General features: G+C 40.9%; 2 protein-coding genes across 7 annotated transcripts in view; one reads left to right on the top strand and one right to left on the bottom strand.

Moving 5' to 3' along the window:
• LOC144521070 (serine/threonine-protein kinase WNK2) overlaps positions 1-20,576 on the bottom strand; it is a 48,128-nt gene that overhangs the window by 24,308 nt on the left and 3,244 nt on the right. For all 4 annotated transcript variants that reach the window (XM_078255336.1, XM_078255337.1, XM_078255335.1 and 1 more), the window contains exons 3-5: positions 2,980-3,152; positions 2,598-2,818; positions 2,349-2,506 (exon numbers count right to left, since the gene is read on the bottom strand). In XM_078255336.1, coding sequence (XP_078111462.1) covers positions 2,349-2,506; positions 2,598-2,818; positions 2,980-3,152 — 552 coding nt within the window. The remainder of the gene's footprint in view (positions 1-2,348; positions 2,507-2,597; positions 2,819-2,979; positions 3,153-20,576) is intronic.
• The window catches only part of LOC144521075 (ninjurin-1), a 28,087-nt gene continuing 17,123 nt past the window's right edge, over positions 9,613-20,576 (top strand). For 2 of the 3 annotated variants that reach the window (XR_013502283.1, XM_078255349.1), the window contains exons 1-2: positions 9,626-9,828; positions 16,757-16,845. The gene's annotated coding sequence lies outside the window, so the exon portion shown is untranslated. Of the gene's footprint in view, positions 9,829-16,756; positions 16,846-20,576 lie in introns of all 3 variants that reach the window. The other variant, XR_013502284.1, reaches the window with a different exon arrangement.

Below are 20,576 nucleotides of genomic sequence, written 5' to 3' on the forward strand. Positions count from 1 at the left end.
ACTTTTTAAATGGTGGGAGTTTTGGTAATACTACATGTTCTTAGCTCAGCACTTTCTGCATCTTATAACTTATAAAACTTTAAAATTAAAATACTGTATATGCATCCTCTGAATTAACATTTCTACCTATTATGCAGCTGCAAGCTGTATATGCTCAGGGAGTAGTATAAAGCTATCAGGGTTTCTCTTTGATCAATCTCCTATTAATATCCTGCAGTGGTCCCTGTAGGCCACTCTAATATGCATACAGTAACAATGCAGGTAACAGTATCTAAAGACAGCTGCATTGATGCTGCCCGACCATTAATAAAGGGCATAAAGCCTACTCTTCTTCAACAGCAGGTGAAAGAGTCATCTCTCAGATTCCCACACTGCCAAGTCTCAAGTGTGGAAAATCAATACCCTTCATCAAATCAGGAAGACTAGCATGGTTTTAGACACCCCCTAATCTAAAAGCAGTTTACAGTATGTTTTGCTTGCAGAGACACTCATTGAAATGGAATGGAATACAGCCTTTATCTAAAAAAACAAAGGGGATTTGGATTCCCTCTGTGACTCCATATGGCTCATTAGATTATTCACCCAAGAAACAGAGCAGATCTTGTACTAAAAAAGAAATGCTGCATTTCTGCAATTAAAAACTCCCTGGAGTTATGTGGTGAAACAGCTAAAACATCATTGCGCCCTATTTCACAGGTTCACTGAGCATGACCCCGAGTTATTACAAAATGCATGTTACAAGAAGGAAGACTATGTGACGCGTGTTCAACCCTTCTTTTGTCAATTGAAACCAAGCCGGTCAACAATGGTTGATCCCTGGTTATGACAATTTACACTCACCTAAAGGATTATTAGGAACACCATACTACCGTACATGGTCGTCATAAAGGGATGGACATGGTCAGAAACAATGCTCAGGTAGGCTGTGGCATTTAAACGATGCCCAATTGGTACTAAGGGGCCTAAAGTGTGCCAAGAAAACATCCCCACACCATTACACCACCACCACCAACCTGCACAGTGGTAACAAGGCATGATGGATCCATGTTCTCATTCTGTTTACACCAAATTCTGACTCTACCATCTGAATGTCTCAACAGAAATCGAGACTCATCAGACCAGGCAACATTTTTCCAGTCTTTAACTGTCCAATTTTGGTGAGCTCGTGCAAATTGTAGCCTCATTTTCCTATTTTTAGTGGAGATGAGTGGTACCCGGTGGGGTCTTCTGCTGGTGTAGCCCATCCGCCTCAAGGTTGTGTGTGTTGTGGCTTCACAAATGCTTTACTGCATACCTCGGTTGTAACGAGTGGTTATTTGAGTCAAAGTTGATCTTCTATCAGCTGGAATCAGTCGGCCCATTCTCCTCTGACCTCTAGCATCAACGAGGCATTTTCGCCCACAGGACTGCCGCATACTGGATGTTTTCATTTTTCAGACCATTCTTTGTAAACCCTAGAAATGGTTGTGCGTGAAAATCCCAGTAACTGAGCAGATTGTGAAATACTCAGACCAGCCCGTCTGGCACCAACAACCGTGCCACGCTCATAGTTGCTTAGATCACCTTTCATTCCCATTCTGACATTCAGTTTGGAGTTCAGGAGATTGTCTTGACCAGGAACACACCCCTAAATGCATTGAAGCAGCTGCCATGTGATTGGTCGATTAGATAATTGCATTAATGAGAAATTTAACAGGTGTTCCTAATAATCCTTTAGGTGACTGTAGATATGACCTAGGTGACAATCCGGGAGTAATGCATATTAATCACCTCACATGCTGGAAATAGGTGGGGGTTTACAGATCATATTCAGTGAACAGCTAATTTTGTTACATACTTTAGTCCAGCTGTACACCAACAGAACTAGTGTTTTGTACTTTAATTCCTCATTGTACAGTAGGCTCTCTGCAGCTTGCAGTTTGAAACTGCAGGCTGGCTAGTTTAATTCTCCTCCTCTGCATTTCATTTATTGCAGGTGCAGCAGTAAACAAGGAAGTATCTCTAGTATCAATTTATGACCATTTTTGGACGAGGGGAAAACATTTCTCTATGTTTAATAACATTAGAAGTAAAATTAGGATTTGCTGTCGGCTTCCCAACTTATTTAAAAAATAGACAAAGAGCCAGCGGTCACACTGAATGACCACACACTTATTACTACTAAAAGTTGTTGTATACAGTATGTGTGACAGCTAATGCACAGTTAGTGCAGGCCCTGTTTTGTCTGTACAATAATAGCACAATCTATTATTAGTATCATTATAGTGTCACAACTCATCTTTGTGAAATTTGCAGTAAGTCAAATATTTTCCCTACAAACTAGAAAAATGTATAGTATCTGTACTCACACTAGTGACTTTGCGGTATATCTGAGCAGCATTCTGACACTCAGAGTAGGGGTATTCCGAGGTGGCCATCTCCAGCATACACATGCCAAAGGCGTAGACATCCACAGCCTCATCATAGTGTTCCTCATACATCTCTGGAGCCATGAATTCTGGGGTGCCTGAAGAGAGAAGAGTGCCAAATGGATAACGTATTTATTTATTTACTGCAAGAACCATTAATCTGCTAAGTTACATTTTAAAGTCTCCTACCTATGACACTCTTAGCAAAGGAAGCCGCCTTTAGTGTTGCCAGTCCTAAATCCCCTATTTTGACTGAGCCTGTAGGTCCAGTGATAAAGATGTTGTCACATTTGAGGTCCCTATGGATGATAGGAGGGGTCCTAGTGTGGAGAAAGTGAAGGCCTTTCAGGATCTGTCTGCACCAGCTCCTCAGGACCTTTGGCTTCATTACTTTGAAACGCTTTAGATAGCTGCAAGAAGGAGAGGAAAACATTACCTGACAATCATATGAGTTTTTAAAATATATTTTCAGTAAAACATAGATAGGTTCACATTTCTTGTAAACAATATAGAAATGGCAAGGCACAAATGAGGAGTTGTCTGTACAACATCTACCTTCAACGGTACTCACGTTTTTAGCGTTCCTGACGTCATGAGCTCTGTTACTAAAACAATGCACTTCTTCCCTTTAAGGGGTGACTCCCAAAAGTCATAGAAACGGACAATGTTTGGATGTTGAAGACCCTTCAGCATCTCGGCCTCCTCCTTAAAGCGCTGACGTTCCACTTTTGACAGCTTGCGATCCTAGAGGAAAGACGACAGATGCACCAGAAAGAAATAATGAATATAAAGCTCTAATGATAAGATACTTCTAACATATTTGCCAGCAATGCAGGTTTGGGAGGTGGCGCCCCGCCAAAATCTCGCGAGAATCACAAATTGCTTTACTAATATCGGTTCTGCGAACATCCGCTCCACCCGCCAGAACCTTTTGGACATCGGTGACCAGCACCAGATATCTATTTTGAGTGTCTTTCATTACACACACACACACACACACACACACACACACACACAATCCCAGACGACATAGCGAGACCGATGGGCTCTCCATGGATTGTTGCTGGGTCTTAGAGGCGGTGCAGACAGAGGAGGGAGAGGAATAGCAGGGCGGCAGGTCCGGTGTTATGCTAAGGCTAGCATAGCACACAAGCCATCTCTACCGAGCCTGGATCTATCCAATGCCAGATCCCTGGTGCATAAAACGGACGACTTGGAATTACAACTTGCTGGAAATCGCTATGTTCGTGACTGCTGTTTTGATTATCACTGAAACCTGGCTTCACCCGGGAATACCCGATGCTAGCATGCAGCTAGCAGGTCGCACTCTGCTACGATGGGACAGGACTGAGACTCTGGTAAGAGCAGAGGAGGGGGGCTCTGTATGTATGTGCATGAGAACTGGTGTAATAACGGGACAATTATAGATAAACGCTGTTCCCCTGACCTCGAGTACGTCTGTAAGATGCCAGCCTTTTTTTCTACCGAGAGAGCTCACAGTAGTGATCATCACGGCTGTGTATATTTCACCCGACGCCAACGTAAACACGGCGCTCTCTCTCCTGCTGAACACCATAAACGAACAGCAGCGGGCCCACCGCAACGGTGTTCACATAATCGCAGGAGACTTTAATAAGGCCAACTTGATGACTGTACTCCCGACATTTTCTCAACATGTCAAGTAAACTTGCTTGCGTTCTATGTTGTAGCGCTTGCTTGTTGTATGTCAGTTTTTACGAAGTTGTTAATTCATCCATTGTTGATAATAAGACCAGTCCTACAGGGGGGAGGGGATCAGGCCGTGAGTGCAGGGACGGCTCTGCGTGAGTGGTATTTACGACAGTAACGTTAAATACAAGTACCCTACAGCGACTCTAGAGGTAGCTGTTTGACAAAAAACGGAAACTGCATAGTATGCCTTTAACATGGTCACACCCTCTACACACTGCAGCTGAAGGTTACGTGTCATCGATCTCTTCCATCTTTCTCCATCTCCTTCACTTGCTTTCTCCCCCACTCAACCACTACCTTTTGCTCCTTTACCCCCTCCCCCCATATCTGCAATCTGTGTCTGCACTCCTAACACCAACCACTCCCTTCTCCATAACCAAGAATACCCAACACACAGAAACACATCTTCGACAAGCGCTTCCTCTCAATCGTTTCCCTCTACAGTTCTCTGTAAGGCTGACCCCACTCTGAGAACACCTTGCTCTAGGTAGTGCCAAGGGGTTCTTTACTGCAATTTCCCTTCTTTTTTTTTTTAACCACCACAGCAACGGCTTATGTAACAAACACACATGTACACTCAGCAGCACTGAGCATGGACTAGAAGCACGACCCCACCCCTTACAGGGAGCGACGACACTGACTGTGGAATGCGATAAACACAACCTAGCGAGATCTATTTAATTATTCAACCACAGTGAACTGCCTGTAAGATGAAACCGCAAATAGGAAATCAACCTGAATAACCTAAAAATTAACAAACTCAAAATGTGCTGTGATGCAATGAATTGAGGAGTAAAGTGATATGATGATAAAGCATGGTGGGGGGGGGGGGCGGTATGTGTCATATTAGGTTTTGTGTGCAAGTGTGTGGGGGGTGGGGATTTTCACTGCACTCCCATGAATAATTCAGTTCTGCAGAGAATCTTTTCTACTGAGGAGAGCTGGGGCCGCCCAAGTTGGGCTGGGTTATCCCCAGATGCTCTTTGCTGCACAAGAGCAGCACATTGACTGAAGTTTACCTGAACCACAGGTCTAAAAGGAGGAAAGAGACCGACAAATTAAAGCAAATTTTAACCCTTGAGCACTGCAGCTTTCCTCCCCTGAGGGGACACTCCTCCCCACTTTACTGTTTTATCTTTCTTGCTCCCTCCTCCTCTCATCATCTCTGCACTCATCTTTCAGGAATCCTGCTGCTATTCCTAAATAGCCCCTTTACCCCCACCACAGAGTGTTCCCCAAGTCTCTCTCTCTCACACACACACACACACACACACACACACACACACACACACACACACACACACACTTCTGTTTTCCCTCTCAGCAGACATTGGGGCTTCTGCATAATTTAGAGGCCACATGTAGGCTCAGAGGTGTTGTGCACAGCATAGCGAGATACACAGACATATACATATGCACACTGAGACACTAAAAGAATGTCACTCCAAGACACACATACCAGACAAAGGATATCACGGCAAGCATCTGTAAATGAGATTTGTTAATTGCTTCATAGTAACTGTGAGAGATTTGAGCTTTAACAAGTGTGACTCATTATTACATTTGAAATCCGCTGCATATAGTTCATTTAGTGTTTCTGTGCATGTACGTTTTCAGAATCTTATCAAGCCTTTACTGTACACATGGCTGAAGAAAAGGTTCAGCCTGCCACAGCAGAGTGTGGAGCCGCCCAGGCAAGGTTACACACACACACACACACACACACACAGGAAAATAGATTGCTTCCTGCTAATGTCACAATCTATAAAGCTGTGCTGTAGACTCCGCTGCCACCCACTACATCTGTGTGCTGAACTATATTAATTCCCCAGCTCTGGTAGCTCATTCAGCTGCACAGACATATCAGACCAGGTAATAGATTAAAATGTTAGTCCTGGGAACTCTGCAGGCTAACATACCATGTAATTGCAAAACTATGTGTTCAAATTCAAGTTCCTGGTGTAATGTCACATGTTGTCTATAGTGCATGCTGTCCATTTTAAAAGAAAGTGCCCTTATTGTGGAGAGATGGCGATCAACTCAGCTACTTTAGATCTGTAAGCTGCAAGACTTACAGTACCCAGTAACAGGAGCTAATGGCTATATATAAAAGGCTCTAGCTGTTGTGCTGTCCACTCCATTGGTTGAGCATGGCACAAATACTGCCTTAGTTTGGAGTTTGAATTGCACTGAGGCCACCTGTGCTACAGAATGTACGGTAGTGGCCATTTTGTTTTGTTAATCAGCACAAGTCCTAGCCAAGTCTACAAGTACCCTAATATATCTGGACCTGTGTTAATTATTTTGAGTTTCTAAGTGCAACATACTGGATGATGATAACAACAACAACAACGTGAACGTGGTGAACCTTTGATACATAAATAGCTTTGATTTTTGTGTTTTAAAGAAAAAACAAGCTAGTCTGTGTAATGTAGTCGGCATCGCTAACCTTGATTAATGGCCTATTAAACTAATGCAGAGAAAAAAAACACAGCCTAACATAAATCTGTCAAACAATGAGCATCCTTCATGTGAAAATAGTTCTGGAGTATCAAGCTTTCTAACAGACATAAGTACTAACAGTAGAAAGCTCTGAAAGCATGTCAAAGGATTTACCATTTAATTGGAATTCCTGCCATCAACAGAAGCATAAAAAACATGTTATGCTCAAACATCACAAACACTACCGAGTCAAAACATTGTTTTCCTGACCGCAGAATGATGCAGCCCATTTTTTCCTGCAGTGATCGCACTTTTTGCTTGATAAGAAAAGAAAAAAAAAAAGAAAAAAGAGTGCCACAGGGATTGAGGGGCTATATCAGGATGAGTGTCTGCTATTGATTATCCACTAATAGAATCAGACTGCCCCTAGTGGGGGAGCTGTCAGGCTAAAGAGTGTTGAGGCAGGGCACCTCTCTGGAGCATCAATTTAACATCCGACAGACTCACAAGTGCACACAAACACAGTGAGTGATAGATGCTGATGGTGTTCTTAAACTGAGAACAACTTTATAAACACAGATTCTAAAGCTGAAAACTCATGGGTAGTGTTTTATTACCAATAACTCCTAACACACACATACTTTATAAAGATGGATTCTTTGAGCTCATAACTGAAATTACATACCTCAAGATTTCGGCAGTCTTAATGCAGGTCAAAAGACAACAACCACTTTCTACTAAATTTGTAAAATCACTTAATATGTGGTATACAACAGCCTGATGAAAAGACTGAAACATAAAATAATTACTTAATTGTTAAATATTTTTAATCAGAGTTGATAAAGCACTTGATCACTTGTGATATTCTGAAATATGGGGGGGGGGGAACTCTGTTGATTAGTCTGTTGTATTAAAACCTTTATGGGTTGTTCAATGTCAGGTACCCTGACAAAAGGTCGTTACCGTCACCTTTTTGTGTGTTGCTATGTTTACAAAAATCTGCCTTATATGACAAGCATTATACAGGACTGCATCATTATTTTCAACCCCAGAAAAGTCCCCTATATGATGAATTGAAAAGTCTTTTACTTTTGGCTTAATGCTTTGTAGTTAACACACAATATAAACGAGAAAAGACCAGTAGCAAAGCACAGAAACAAAGAAGGTTTTATTCTCTAGTAAGAAATCTTAGGACCATAATGTTTTTTGGCATTGACCCGGATGGGTCAATTAAATGACCAAGCAGCTGACCCAAGTCATCATCTAGACACCATCCAGCCGGTCCAATCTAGTGCTTCATATTTTCACAGTACCCCCGATTAAACCATAATAGTTCACAGGTTCTTACCCAATATTCAAATCTCTAAAATCATTCATCCAGTGAGACCCACAATCAAATGAGTCAACTTATGAGAGCAACAGGTTTCCATATTAGCTGAAATTATGGCAGCCAAATACGCTAAAAGAAATCAACTTGGTCTCTCTCCACAGCTTTGTGTTCCTAAGTACCATTTTCTCTTTCACCCATGAAGTTGGCCTCATCATGATCCTTGGTTAACAAGGAGCACATTGGGTTTAGTAACAATGGTGTGACAGCAATGTATATTTAAACTTATCAACAACCCCTACTATAAAACCTAGACAGCTATACCCAGTATGCTTTTTGGCATTTTCCCTTTCCTTTATTATGATATATATATATATATATATATATATATATATATATATATATATATATATATATATATATATATATATATATATATATATATATATATATATATATATATATATATATATATCACAATACAAAGTACAAAAAGATATACATATTTTTTGTGTGCATGTAATAGGCTTCCAAAGTGAAAAAGCCCAACGTCCACCCCAAAGGGACTTACCATCTCCAGCAAAAAACCCTGTTCACAAACGCTCCAAACAGCTCTATTGCAGTCCAGCCTTTACTTCCATGACGAACGTGTGTCACTTTGTAACACACATTATAATGCTCACCTAGCTGCTAGCGTGGCACGCCCTCATACTCTGCTTCTGATTTGCTAGCAGTGCTTACCTAGCTACTGCGCATGCACGACTCCCAACAAAGATGGAATAGGAGTGAGATGTCTCACTCTGTAGCTAAAACAGAGAGCTCAACACACAGGGTGAAAAGAGGAGCTGCAGCAATGTGCAGTACAACAAAAATATGGTGTTTTTTTTTTTAAATTAAACCATGTAAACCTATTCTGAATACAATTATGAACCTGAAAATGAGCATAATATGAGCACTTTAAGAAAATATTTCACTCCAGGATGTACTTATAAAAACTAAATCCGGACTCTGTTAATCATAAAGACTTTTCAAAAGGTAAGCCTCACTCACACACAGCTGGCCACTCTGAAACCACAGAGCAACCAGGCCTTAGTATAGCTTTCGAACACTGCAATGAAAAGCTTAGGTTATCACAACGATAATGTTATGCTTTATTAATCTATGCAGGATGATTCTCTTTACTGGAGGTCAGGATATCACAGAACACGACACCTTAAAGCTGTGTCTTATTCACAGCTTAGACATTTCAACATGAGGATGTTTGGAATCATGGGACTGGTTGGCAGGTTTAAGGAGGTATGCCAAATTACTTGGCCACCCTCTGCACCCATCATCCCCAATAACAAATGACTATTGCAGTGCTTTTGCTGCCGTTAAAAAGCTGGTGCAGGGTGAGCAATGAGGCAGCAGAGTGCCCAGAGCTGAATTGTGTCCCATCAGTCATGACTGCACGAGAATTTGGCCAGCAGCTCTCTTATCTCTATTTTACTGTTACTCTGACATAACCGCCACTCTACACCCAAGCTGTGCTAATTGGCACACTGGCACTAAGGGTGGCACAGTACAACATTTTAAATGAGAAAGAGCTGGTGAGACTGCTGTAAAGCTATGAGAGAAAAAATGTGTATACTATCACCAAACCTTGTCAAGGAGGAGCCTGAAGGACTGGAACACCGGCAAAGATGACAAGCCACTGAGATACTATGATAATAAGACAACAGTACTGTTAAAATCTACGGCCAAATGACTACTCTGCTGTTTGGGTGTGAAAGGAGTGAGCTTATGAAAATAGGGGGAAGAGATAAGCTATGAGGAGGCGACATATGACAGACACCACCACACCCCCAGCACCCTTAGTTAACAGAAAAGAAACAGGAGAACAACAAAGCAATACGTCACAGCTACGCTTATGACTAAACTGTAAGTAGACTATAGTGAGAGTTTGTTGCATGGGTGTTTAAGTGTATAACTGTGTGTCTGGCTGATTGTGACTGGGAGTTAGCCAGTGTGGATTAGGCCATACAAACCTCCTATAAACCTCTTTCCTGTCGCAGATTAAATGTGTAGGCTGACAAACAAACAGTTCTTTGACACAAAGATAAAGAAACAAAAATGTCTGATTACACACTTGCCTCTTCAAAAAGACGCTTCTTATGCAACAGCCATAACTGCTGACTGATCACATCTTTGTTTCTTTTCCTTAAAATTCCTCACCACATTTGAGGTGTTACAAGGAATTTTAATGATATATAAAATATGTTACAGTTGAACTTAATTATCAAAACTGACTGAAAATATAAGATAACAAATTTTGCAATTGCAAATTTTACTGGGAATTTATTTTCTATAAGTAACTACACAAAAAGGCATGTAAAATCAAAATGCTACCAATAAGATCAATAATGGTAATATACAGTATATATACACACACACACACACACACACACACACACTACCTGTCAAAAGTTTGGGCTCACTTAGAAATTTCCATTCCACTCCATTATAGACAGAATACCAGCTGAGATCAGTAGCATTGTTTTTTTTTTTTTTAGCAGTTTTCAGATTACATTATGTCCTTACATAATTGCAAAAGGGTTCTTCAATGTTTTCTCAGTTAGCCTTTTAAAATGATATCAGATTAGTAAACAGAATGTACCTTTGGAACATTGAATGGTTGCTGATAACGGGCAATGTAGATATTGCATTAAAGATCAGCCACTTCTTTCTACAACAGTCGACAACCCTTTTGCAATTATGTATGCACATAATGTAATCTGAAAACTGCTGCCCTGATTAAAAAAAACTGATCTCAGTTGGTATTCTGTCTATAATGGGGTGGAATGGAAATTTCTAAGTGACCCCAAACTTTTGACGGGTAGTGTGTGTGTGTGTGTGTGTGTGTGTGTGTGTATATATACATACACAGTGATGGGAATAAATCGGGGAAAAAATGCGGTGTGCTACTATATTTTAAGCTGGTTTTTTTCATCAGACCAATTAGATCTGAGTCTGAGCCGAGAGGCAAATATTTTTTTTTTTTATGGTTCTAATTTGGTTAGTGGGCAGTGCACGACGCAAGCGCATAAACGCTGACGATTGGCTGAGGTTGAGTAAAATGTCATGGTTAGCCAATCAGAGGTAGAGTTGGGCGGGTGTTCGAAAGCACGCATAGTCAGACACAACGAACAACACAAGCGGGTCAGTCAACAAGAGAGAGACAGGTATGGCGTTATGAAATCAAGGAGAGGGTTAACTTTTCCTGCTACAGATTTTCCACCGTGGTCAGAAAGAACAGGGGAGACATTTTATTTCTCTCACTATATGACTCTAGAGTCTGTACTCGCTCGAAGTATAAAGATCAGGCAACTTACGTTATTTGCACTACAAAGAGTGCATTTATTTATTTTTGGTATAGTGCTTAACAAGCATAATTTAATTTTGCCCAGTTGTGGCCTGTTGAGGTGTTGTGTTATTTGTATCGATCCACTATATAAACATATCTACATACATGGCATTTGATTGGAGGCTAGTCTCACTTTGTCCCACAGCAACATTAAAATAGTTTAGATTTGTGTACATTGTTTCTGTTAATGTATTGTATTAAGTGTCCATTTCATTATAATATTTAGATTTATCATAAATAATTGAACATGCACATGTATTTTAAGTTCCATTAAAGAGGGGTAGGTGGAGGTGGGGTCACATTTGAGCTTTACTTGAAAGTAATGCAATAGTTACTTTCTGAAGTAACTAGTTACTTTCATAATTTGTAACTGAATAACTAATTTAGTTACCTTTTTGGAAGAAGTAACTAATTACTTTTTAAAAGTAACTTGCCCAACACTCACTCTCTCTTTATTTTATTTATTTATTTATTAAATAAGCCAACGAGGCGTGCAACTAATGAAACTATAGATACATCTGTCCATTATTTCTTTGATTAATCATTTAGCCTATAAAAAGTCAGAAGATAGGGAAAAACTGCACAGTAAATGCACAGTAGTTTGCAGTTTTGTGCACTGTATCAGAAAGCTGTAGTAGGAAAAGTTGGTGGCGTCTACTGGCAATGGGAAAGGATTGTTTTTAGCAGGTTTAACCCCTTTTTTTAAATGCATATACACACAAATTTTGGTGGAAAAACGATACTAGAGAAACAGAAAGAGGCAGAGGGAAGGAGTCCCATGGTTTTCTAATGACTTCTGAAGAAAAACAGCAGAGAAAGCCTCCTCCATTAACATAAATGAATGAATACACTTATGAAATACATTATTGACTTTAAGGGGAAAATCTGAAGGATTATTTCACACAGAAAATGCCCCATATTCAAGTGTGATTATTGCTCAGGTCGTCATCTACTACTGACTAAATTCATCACAAGAGAAGATGCCCCCCCCCCAGTCCAAAATTCCAAATGTTTCAAATGCTTTTTACCTCAGCTAAACAACATTCTGGGGGAATCTCGGTGTTTCGATCAAATTCACAGCCAACCTGTTCACTGAGATTCAAAGTACCCCAATTTACACTGGTCTTCCTGATACTCCTCTTCAGTAGTACTGAAACTATTTGAACTTTATCCTTTATTGTGATCCTACAGTCAAGCAGCAAAGATCAAAATAGGCCATGTTTTCTTAACTTTTTCATTTCAAATGAACAAGACTTCATAGTGGACAGGAAAATGTGAGGCACGACAGCTGAGGGAGACGTCTTCAACACATAACTCCTGCATAGACACCAAACATCCATGCCAACTATAGCGCATGTTCTGCGCCTGCGTAAGAGGAAATAACTCTTCACGCCAGCAGGGGACGGTAATCTAGTCATCATTCAAAAAGGGAAACTGAATACAAACGCTGCTATGATACCTACAACTAAACAGCCTTTGCCCGAAACAGAAGCGGCCAGGCCCCCAGGAAGTGTGCCAGGCTTTGAAGACAATTGAACATAGCGGCCAAAGGTGGAATTGCAATGTCATGTGATGCCCTCTGGCACAAAAATATTTTCCCATAGACTTACATGGTTAAAGAGAATTTTTTTTTTTTTTTAAGCGTCACAACCCCGTGAAATGACTCTTTTTACTGTCAGAACTTGATCCATTTAGTCCGACATTTGGAAAGTCTAGAAGAGCCGCACGATTAAATCATTTAATTCAAGTAAGCGGCGCGCTAAACCGTAAATAGCCGGCTCGGCCACTTACACAACAACTGCTAGTTGGCTAATGTTACCTTGTGAATTCCACCCAACAAACCTTCATGCAAAAATGGTTACATTTGGAGAGAGCGATGCGCTTTCCTACGATGTGACAAAAGCGTGTGAATGAAACATTAAGTTGTTACATTTTACTAATTTAGTGGCCGGCCGGCTGGCTAGTTTGCCTCCTAGGGGGCTCAGTTGTCCGTCTAGCACGAACCACGCCGCAGAGAGAGAGAGAGAGAGAGAGAGAGAGAGAGACAGACTGTATATTAGGGCTGGGCGAAAATCAGATATCACAATATTCTTGACCAACTACCTCGATAGCGATATCGCGGCGATATTCTAGGGTTGACAATTATTGATAAATAATCATCAGTAATGTGTACATAATGTCTAAGAGGGGAAAGGGCAAATAATAGAACAGCTAGAACAGTCTGATAAGTTCAGAAAAGTACATCACTTAAATGTAATGCAGCCTTTAAAACCAGTAAAACACAACACTTATGTCATATCACGATATCCAAAATCTAAGACGATATCTAGTCTCATAACGATAGATAAAATATCGATATATTGCACAGCCCTACTGTATATTAAGTTATTACTTTATTAATTAATTTTGTAATATGTAGGCATGTAGATCTTACAAGATAGTTATGCATCTCGTATGTTTGCCATCTTATTGACATAATGTGCTGAAATAGATATTCCAATCGTTCAAACCTGTGTTTTTTTTTTATTTTTTTTTTACATTTGAACGTAAGTTTTGGCCAGTTTTGTATTGGATTAATCCGATGAGATGAAACATGAGAAGAGCCTTCTGTGTGCACTCAGAGTCATTTGTTTTCCTTCCTCACTACCGTTTTTCTTCTCGTGTACTAATTCTAATTCAATAGCCAATCAGATGGCTTCCTCACGCTGACGTCGATTCAACATGTTGAATCGGATGAAAAAAGGTAGACGAGGGCCGACTAATAGCGACGGTGCATGACACACCACAAAAACTAGGACGCTCACCGTCGGTCAAAGTTGGGCTGACGATCTCCTTGTTGCGTCAGGGCTGTAATGCTAACACTATACGCAGACCCACTGTAAAAACCATAGAGTAGTTAATACAGCTAGCTATGAATAGCTGTGGTGCTATGACACTCAGTGTGCTCAATGCCCATGTAAATGACTAAAGCCTAAAGAAGCCAGCGTGGGCTGGTGCAAGCCAGAAAGTGAGAATGTCGTGCCCCTTTTCTTACACCACTGATGATGAGGGTTGGAGCTGAGACAAGGCAGAGTGGTGTGCTGGGTAGAGATGTCCTGAGCTGATCTTTGCAGCCTGGCCAACCCCCCTCTCTCGACCATTTCATCAGCCGCTGCAGTGTGGGGGCACAGAGCCAGGGAGACAGCCTTGATTCAGCATATTACGCTGACCGAGACTAAACACCACACAGGCAAGCAAGGGCTTTTCCTGCATAGATAATTTAAAAGCAGCCTTTTTCTTAATGTGAGAGGTATATTTACCAAAACATGTCCAGGTCATCAATAACAAAACCAATTTGAAGAATGCTGTGTTAAATGCATCACTGCAAACTCCAGGGTTGCCGTAGATAAAAAGACAGCATAGCAGCAGAATATGCTATCTTAACAGCACTAACCAATAAAAATCATACCTCACATTTCTAAGAAGGTGCTGTATATTTTGTCAAGTTTGACAAAACAGCCAGATGAAACGCTCATTTTTTTCTAATATTTTGCCCATGGTGAAGTGAACAAAATATCTAATAACACTTTTTAGTACAAGTCAACCCAGTGCAACATAACCAAAAAGTTTGAATTAGCAACTCTCTGACGCAGGTGAATATGATAAGACCCCAGCAAACCCCTTTATGGATGCATGACAGGTACAAAATGTAAATATATCGCAGCCACATAAACTTCAATTTTACCAGTGATATTACTAAAGCTAAACAGAAAAAACTCAGAGCAAAACTATATTCATCTACCAAACAGTCCTTGAACATAAGAGGCTATATAAAATGAGCTGTCAAAATAAATGTTAACAGTTTACAGACTTAAGACGCAAGTGCTACTGTGTGGCCATTTCTTTTACTCATTATTACGTAAATAGCTAAGTGATACAGAGGTCAACAAGAGTGTGTATTGAAAGTAACCCTTGTCTTCATACCACAGAGCCTACACTAAGCAGGAGGCCTAACAGGATACAAAGGTGCTCCAGATTCGTTCATACAAATAACCTTAAATTCCATAAGGGATTACTCGTCCTAATGAGATGTTGTAACACTTTCTATTGTTGGGGGAGGGAGGTCAAAGGCCATTTAGTTAAATCTTCATCAGTTCAAGGCAGGAGTGTATGTGTTCTAAAGGTGTTTCTCTGGGAGGTTGCTCATTGATCATCCTGGTATGATCAATGAAGACAAAGCTATAACAACCAGTCAGATGTGCAGACACAGCAAGCACATTTATCATGGGTTTTGGACAGGGTGGACTGTTTCAAAGAAAAAAAAAAACAAGACATTGGATAACTTCACCAAGGACTTTGGATGGCTATTCCTTTACCATTTTCTCCAACAAGTCTGTTGGAGCTTTACCAAAAGCCACATTTCTGTGGCTCTAACAGGTTTGTACTCCTCTCTTCAGTAGGCTGAGTGACACGGGAGCTCAGGCATGCCTGAAGATGAGGCCACTGATCGGGCACTGTTAGCTACAGCCACTGGGTCTGGCTGCCCTTGCATCCATGTGACTCTTAATGCCAAATGGGCTGTAACCAATGACCCACTAGAGCATCTCCAACTTTGTTTTCCTTTTGCCATCTGAGCAGTCAAGAAGGGGTTGTTGTTGTTGTTAGCACTATGCATGTTAATCCAAAGAGACAGCCATAAACTATGCTCAGAAATACATTACTACCCTTATAACATGGCTCAATCTAATCTACCATTACAGCAAAAGCCAGTTTGTAACCAAGACATTTACATAATGACTCATGGTGTCATTTTCTGGATCTGTTTGGTTCGAAAATACCCAAATCTCCAGCAAACACTCAAGAGACAGGTAGCTTCATAGTCTGCGATAGTATCATTGCCAGCTCTGCATTCACAAGCTGAGAACAAGATTTAATCTACAGAACAACACGCTCACTGCCAAATACCACAGATAGTTCTGTACATAGTCAGAAGTAAACTGTGTCTGTGTGTGTGCACACAGCATTCAACACTGAAATAAAAATTCTTTACACAGAGCCACAATTGGCAGAAACTAGAAGTTTCCAAAGTTTAACAAATAAATTCCAGTGAGCAATGATAAAAAGAGACAAGGCAAACACAAACAGTGTTTTTTTTCTCGAAAAGGAAAAACTCACAACAGGCATCTTTCTCTCAGATTAACATCCTTGTCTGAGCCAGGGCCATCTGTGTTATGCCAGTAGCCTGGCACAGAAACAAAGATGTGGGGGAGATGGGAATGGGAGGAAAGGGGGCAGGGGGTTAAGAGAGAGTGAGGTGGGAGGAAGAGAGACAGAAAGAATAAACACAGAACCAGATTAAAATGTCTAGGCAAAAAGAAAAACAAAAAAAAAGCCATGTGACCACTGGAAGGAGGGAAAACAGTGGAAAATCACAGAGTCATGTCTCTTTCCCTACGTCTTCCACAGAGGGCTCCTCTGTCTTCCACCACAGTTCACTGAGCTAGGTGCTGGTATCCTCTACATGCAACACTGAAGAGTAATCCTGCTTAACACAGGCAAGCATACATTCTTCACTATTTTGGGTGCAATCTTAAGACTAGTTGATACTTGTACTATGTTGTTGAATATGATCGAGAAGGTCTGGTGGGCAGCGTGGCTCAGACCTTTCTTTAAAAGTGACTCCTTGCATGACGCACAACAACATTAAGCATGCTGTTAAATCCCACTGGACCTACAAACTCTAAATTTCACTTTAAGAAAGTCAATAAAAATTGAATTTGCCGCACTAAAATAAAGAGTCCACTGGCCAAGCTTAGTACACTTACTCAGATTAAGGATATGTTCAGTGCAAACCATCACACAATGACGCAACGCCAGACCTTGTCCAAAAGCCTCAACACTACAGACTGATCTCATGAAGTGGTGTATGTACGACACGCCAATTCGGCTTGATAACACAGCCATTATTGGCGTGTTATCAAGACACATACTCGCTTTTCAGCGTGTTTATCAACGCGTTTGGCCTCCTTTGACTTACATTACCTTGCGATTGCATGTGAATTTACGCCGTAGCGAGTAGTATGAAATGGCGAGAATCCGCGTAGGGAGGTTGGTTGGGGTGGCGGATGGGATTGTGTCCCACGTGTGGCGTTTCCTTAAAGCCAACCCCGCTGTTCTTTTCCTAAACCCAACCCCGTTCTTCTTTTCCTAAACGCAACCGTCGCTTTCTTCTCGTGATAACACGGAAAGACGACGACAACACACCAAGTGGCGTGTATGTTTACGCCCGCTGTATACAGCGTAGACATACACACGGATAGCTCAAAATGCGTACAGATAAAATGCCACTCTTTTCTCTTTTCAGCATATGAACCTAGGTCGGGTTTCCGGTACAGACAGACCAACAACGGGACAATTTTAACAATTTTCATTCAATCTTATTCATCACTAATTTCACTTCTGACAACGTTTTAGGCGAGAAATTAACTGTTTAGATTTCAAATACAGGCAGTCTTGCGAAAATTTTTGCTGAATTGACAATTTGCTTCAAAGTTTTCGGAGTTGAGAAGCTCCATGAAGTGAGTTGCCTGCCCCGGCCGCTAGCTCGTTCATGACTGGCTCAGAGACCCCGAGGTAAGCTGGAGGTCTCTCAGACCGCTCTCGTAAATCAGAAGCTTTTATTTCGCCGTTGACGGTTCTTTTGTTTAAATATCACAACACATGTCCATCATAAGATTAACGGGAACCTGTGGTTAACTGTCTTTTCGGAGTTAAACTCCACAAGCGTGTCCTGTGGCTCACCGGCCGTCGCACACACACAAACACACACACACACACACAGCAGCAGGTAGAGGCGGGGGAGAGAGATACGTTTCTCTTCGGGAGACTTGTTTAAATTATGACAAATATGCTATATACACACACATTAGATTTAGTATTTAGTTCATACCCTTTTTGGTGTATTTGTTTTCTGATTTTAACGCTATAAAGACCGTTGCCGTGCATGCATCACTCCCTTACCCCTCCTACCAGTCCCTATGGCCACTTGGCCAGTGCGAATGCAATTGGAAAAAACGGTTTTGGGGGAGAGTAGTTAGTAGAACTGCTTAGAAGTGGACTTTTCCTATAACTACGTTCCTGTAACTACTTGGTCGGAAAGCGGATTATAAGAGAACACGATTGTGAGAAAGGACCATTTGTATTGTGATTACCATCTGTTATTGACTGTCCACTAGAGGGAGCTTTATTGTGTCACTAGGGGAGAATAAAATAAAGTAAACTGCTTCCTGTTCCACATCCTACCATCTGCTGAGTCAATTTGCAACTCAGTGTTATCAAGTTGAGGTCTGGTTTTGCTCACCGCTACTATCAGTCCGCATGACATCATCAGCCAAATGAAGTCACTGTACCTCTCATCGCAACTCTCTCTTTACTCATTCCTAATTATCTTTAAAGTATTTTCCAGTGATAAGGTGTCGTACAAAACAGGTTTAGTTATTTCAATGCATTCTTTAGTCAATCAGGTTACTGACGCAGCATGTTTTCAGTACCTTAGGAGAATTAGTATTCACTGATGCCACAGGACCGCCACACAGTTCCCAGCATGCTACAGCGCACTTGAGCTGCTTCCTGTCTGCCTACCTCCTGTTGCACAGAGGGAGGGAGGCAAGGAGTAGCACAGCTCATAACACACAGACACACTGCTGGGACAGAGCACACACACAAGCATCTCCTGTCCTAGAGACAACAAAACGGAACGAATCAGAGAAGCGAAAGAAAAGTTGTGTCCTGTTCTCTTTATATATTTTATACTGTACAACCAGTAAAACATGTCCTGTTCTGTAGACATGGTCCTTATTTATTTATTCATGTTGGACCAGTCCAATATGACCGTCAGTTGAAATAAACCTTGTGTTGTAAGAAAACTTGTTTAATTTGTTATCCAATTCGATGCGTTTTCCCGTAACTTTTGTAATTTTACATATGTTTAAAAATATCGAAATTAATATCAACTAGTACAGTTTGGAATGGGCCGATTGCTTGGCCTTTGGTATTGCTGCTTGTAGAAATCTTCAAAACCAAATTATATCTCAAAATTACTTAGAGAAAGACCCCAAACCACAATGCAACTCCACTGTATAGGCTACTACTGACTTACAGTGTAGGCTACATCTACATCAGAGGAAGACATTGTACTGCTATATTTACCTGATAGAGATTCGCTGCAGATTCAGAATGTAACACAAAATATCACAGAGAGAGAGAGAGAGAGAGAGAGAGAGATTGTGTCGTTTGATCGTTAACGTAGTGCTACTTGAGCTACCTGAGGTGTATGTCACATCATAGCTGCCAAAGCTCTGCTGCTCTCTCTCTCTGTCTCTGGTCCTGCTCACTGCTCACTCAGTGAGCAGAGGGGGAGCGGCCAGCGGCTAGAGCGGCAAAAGCCAATGTGTGCTTCTTTTACCAACGATATCTTTTGCATTTCTTATCCAAATAAGGTCAAACTTACTCGTGCCCATAGCAAGACACCTGTCAAGTTTGAAATCCATCGGACTAACGGTTCGAGAGATATGCGCTTAACACCCACACAGACAGACGTTCCTGCAATTTATAGATAGATATCGCATTATTCATAATCAATATCGCAATATCACATTTTGTCAATATTGTGCAACCCTAGTTGAGCGTAAACTGTTGGAAATTAATCTTTAACTACGGTATTTTAAGCTGAACGTTGAAAGAATAATAAATCACAGTAGAAGTTCTTTCTTTGAGGGGGCCAACCATGCTTACTGTACTCCCCCTTAAGCCTCCTGGGAGGGAGGGAGGGAGGGAGGGAGGGAGAGAGAGAGAGAGTCTCTAAAGTCTGTACAGTCTAAGCTGGTGTTTACCTGTCTGCGTAATGCAAGACAAGATAGAGGTATGGTGTAGGGTTGCACGATATTGACAAAATGGGATATTGCGATATTGATTATGAATATTGCGATAGATATTAACTTCGATATTTTTAAACATGTAAAATTACAAGAAATACGGGAAAATGCATCAAAATAGATTCATAAGAAATTAAACAAGTTTTCTTACAACACAAGGTTTATTTCAACTGACGGTCATATTGGACTGGTCCAACATGAATAAATAAATAAGGACCATGTCTACAGAACATGTTTTACTGGTTGTACAGTATAAAATATATAAAGAGAACAGGACACAACTTTTCTTTCGCTTCTCTGATTTGTTCCGTTTTGTTGTCTCTATTTCTTCACTTAAACTGTCACTGTCGAAA

This window comes from Sander vitreus, chromosome 7 (genome assembly GCF_031162955.1).
Source record: "Sander vitreus isolate 19-12246 chromosome 7, sanVit1, whole genome shotgun sequence".
In the NCBI taxonomy this organism is placed as follows: Eukaryota; Metazoa; Chordata; class Actinopteri; order Perciformes; family Percidae; genus Sander; species Sander vitreus.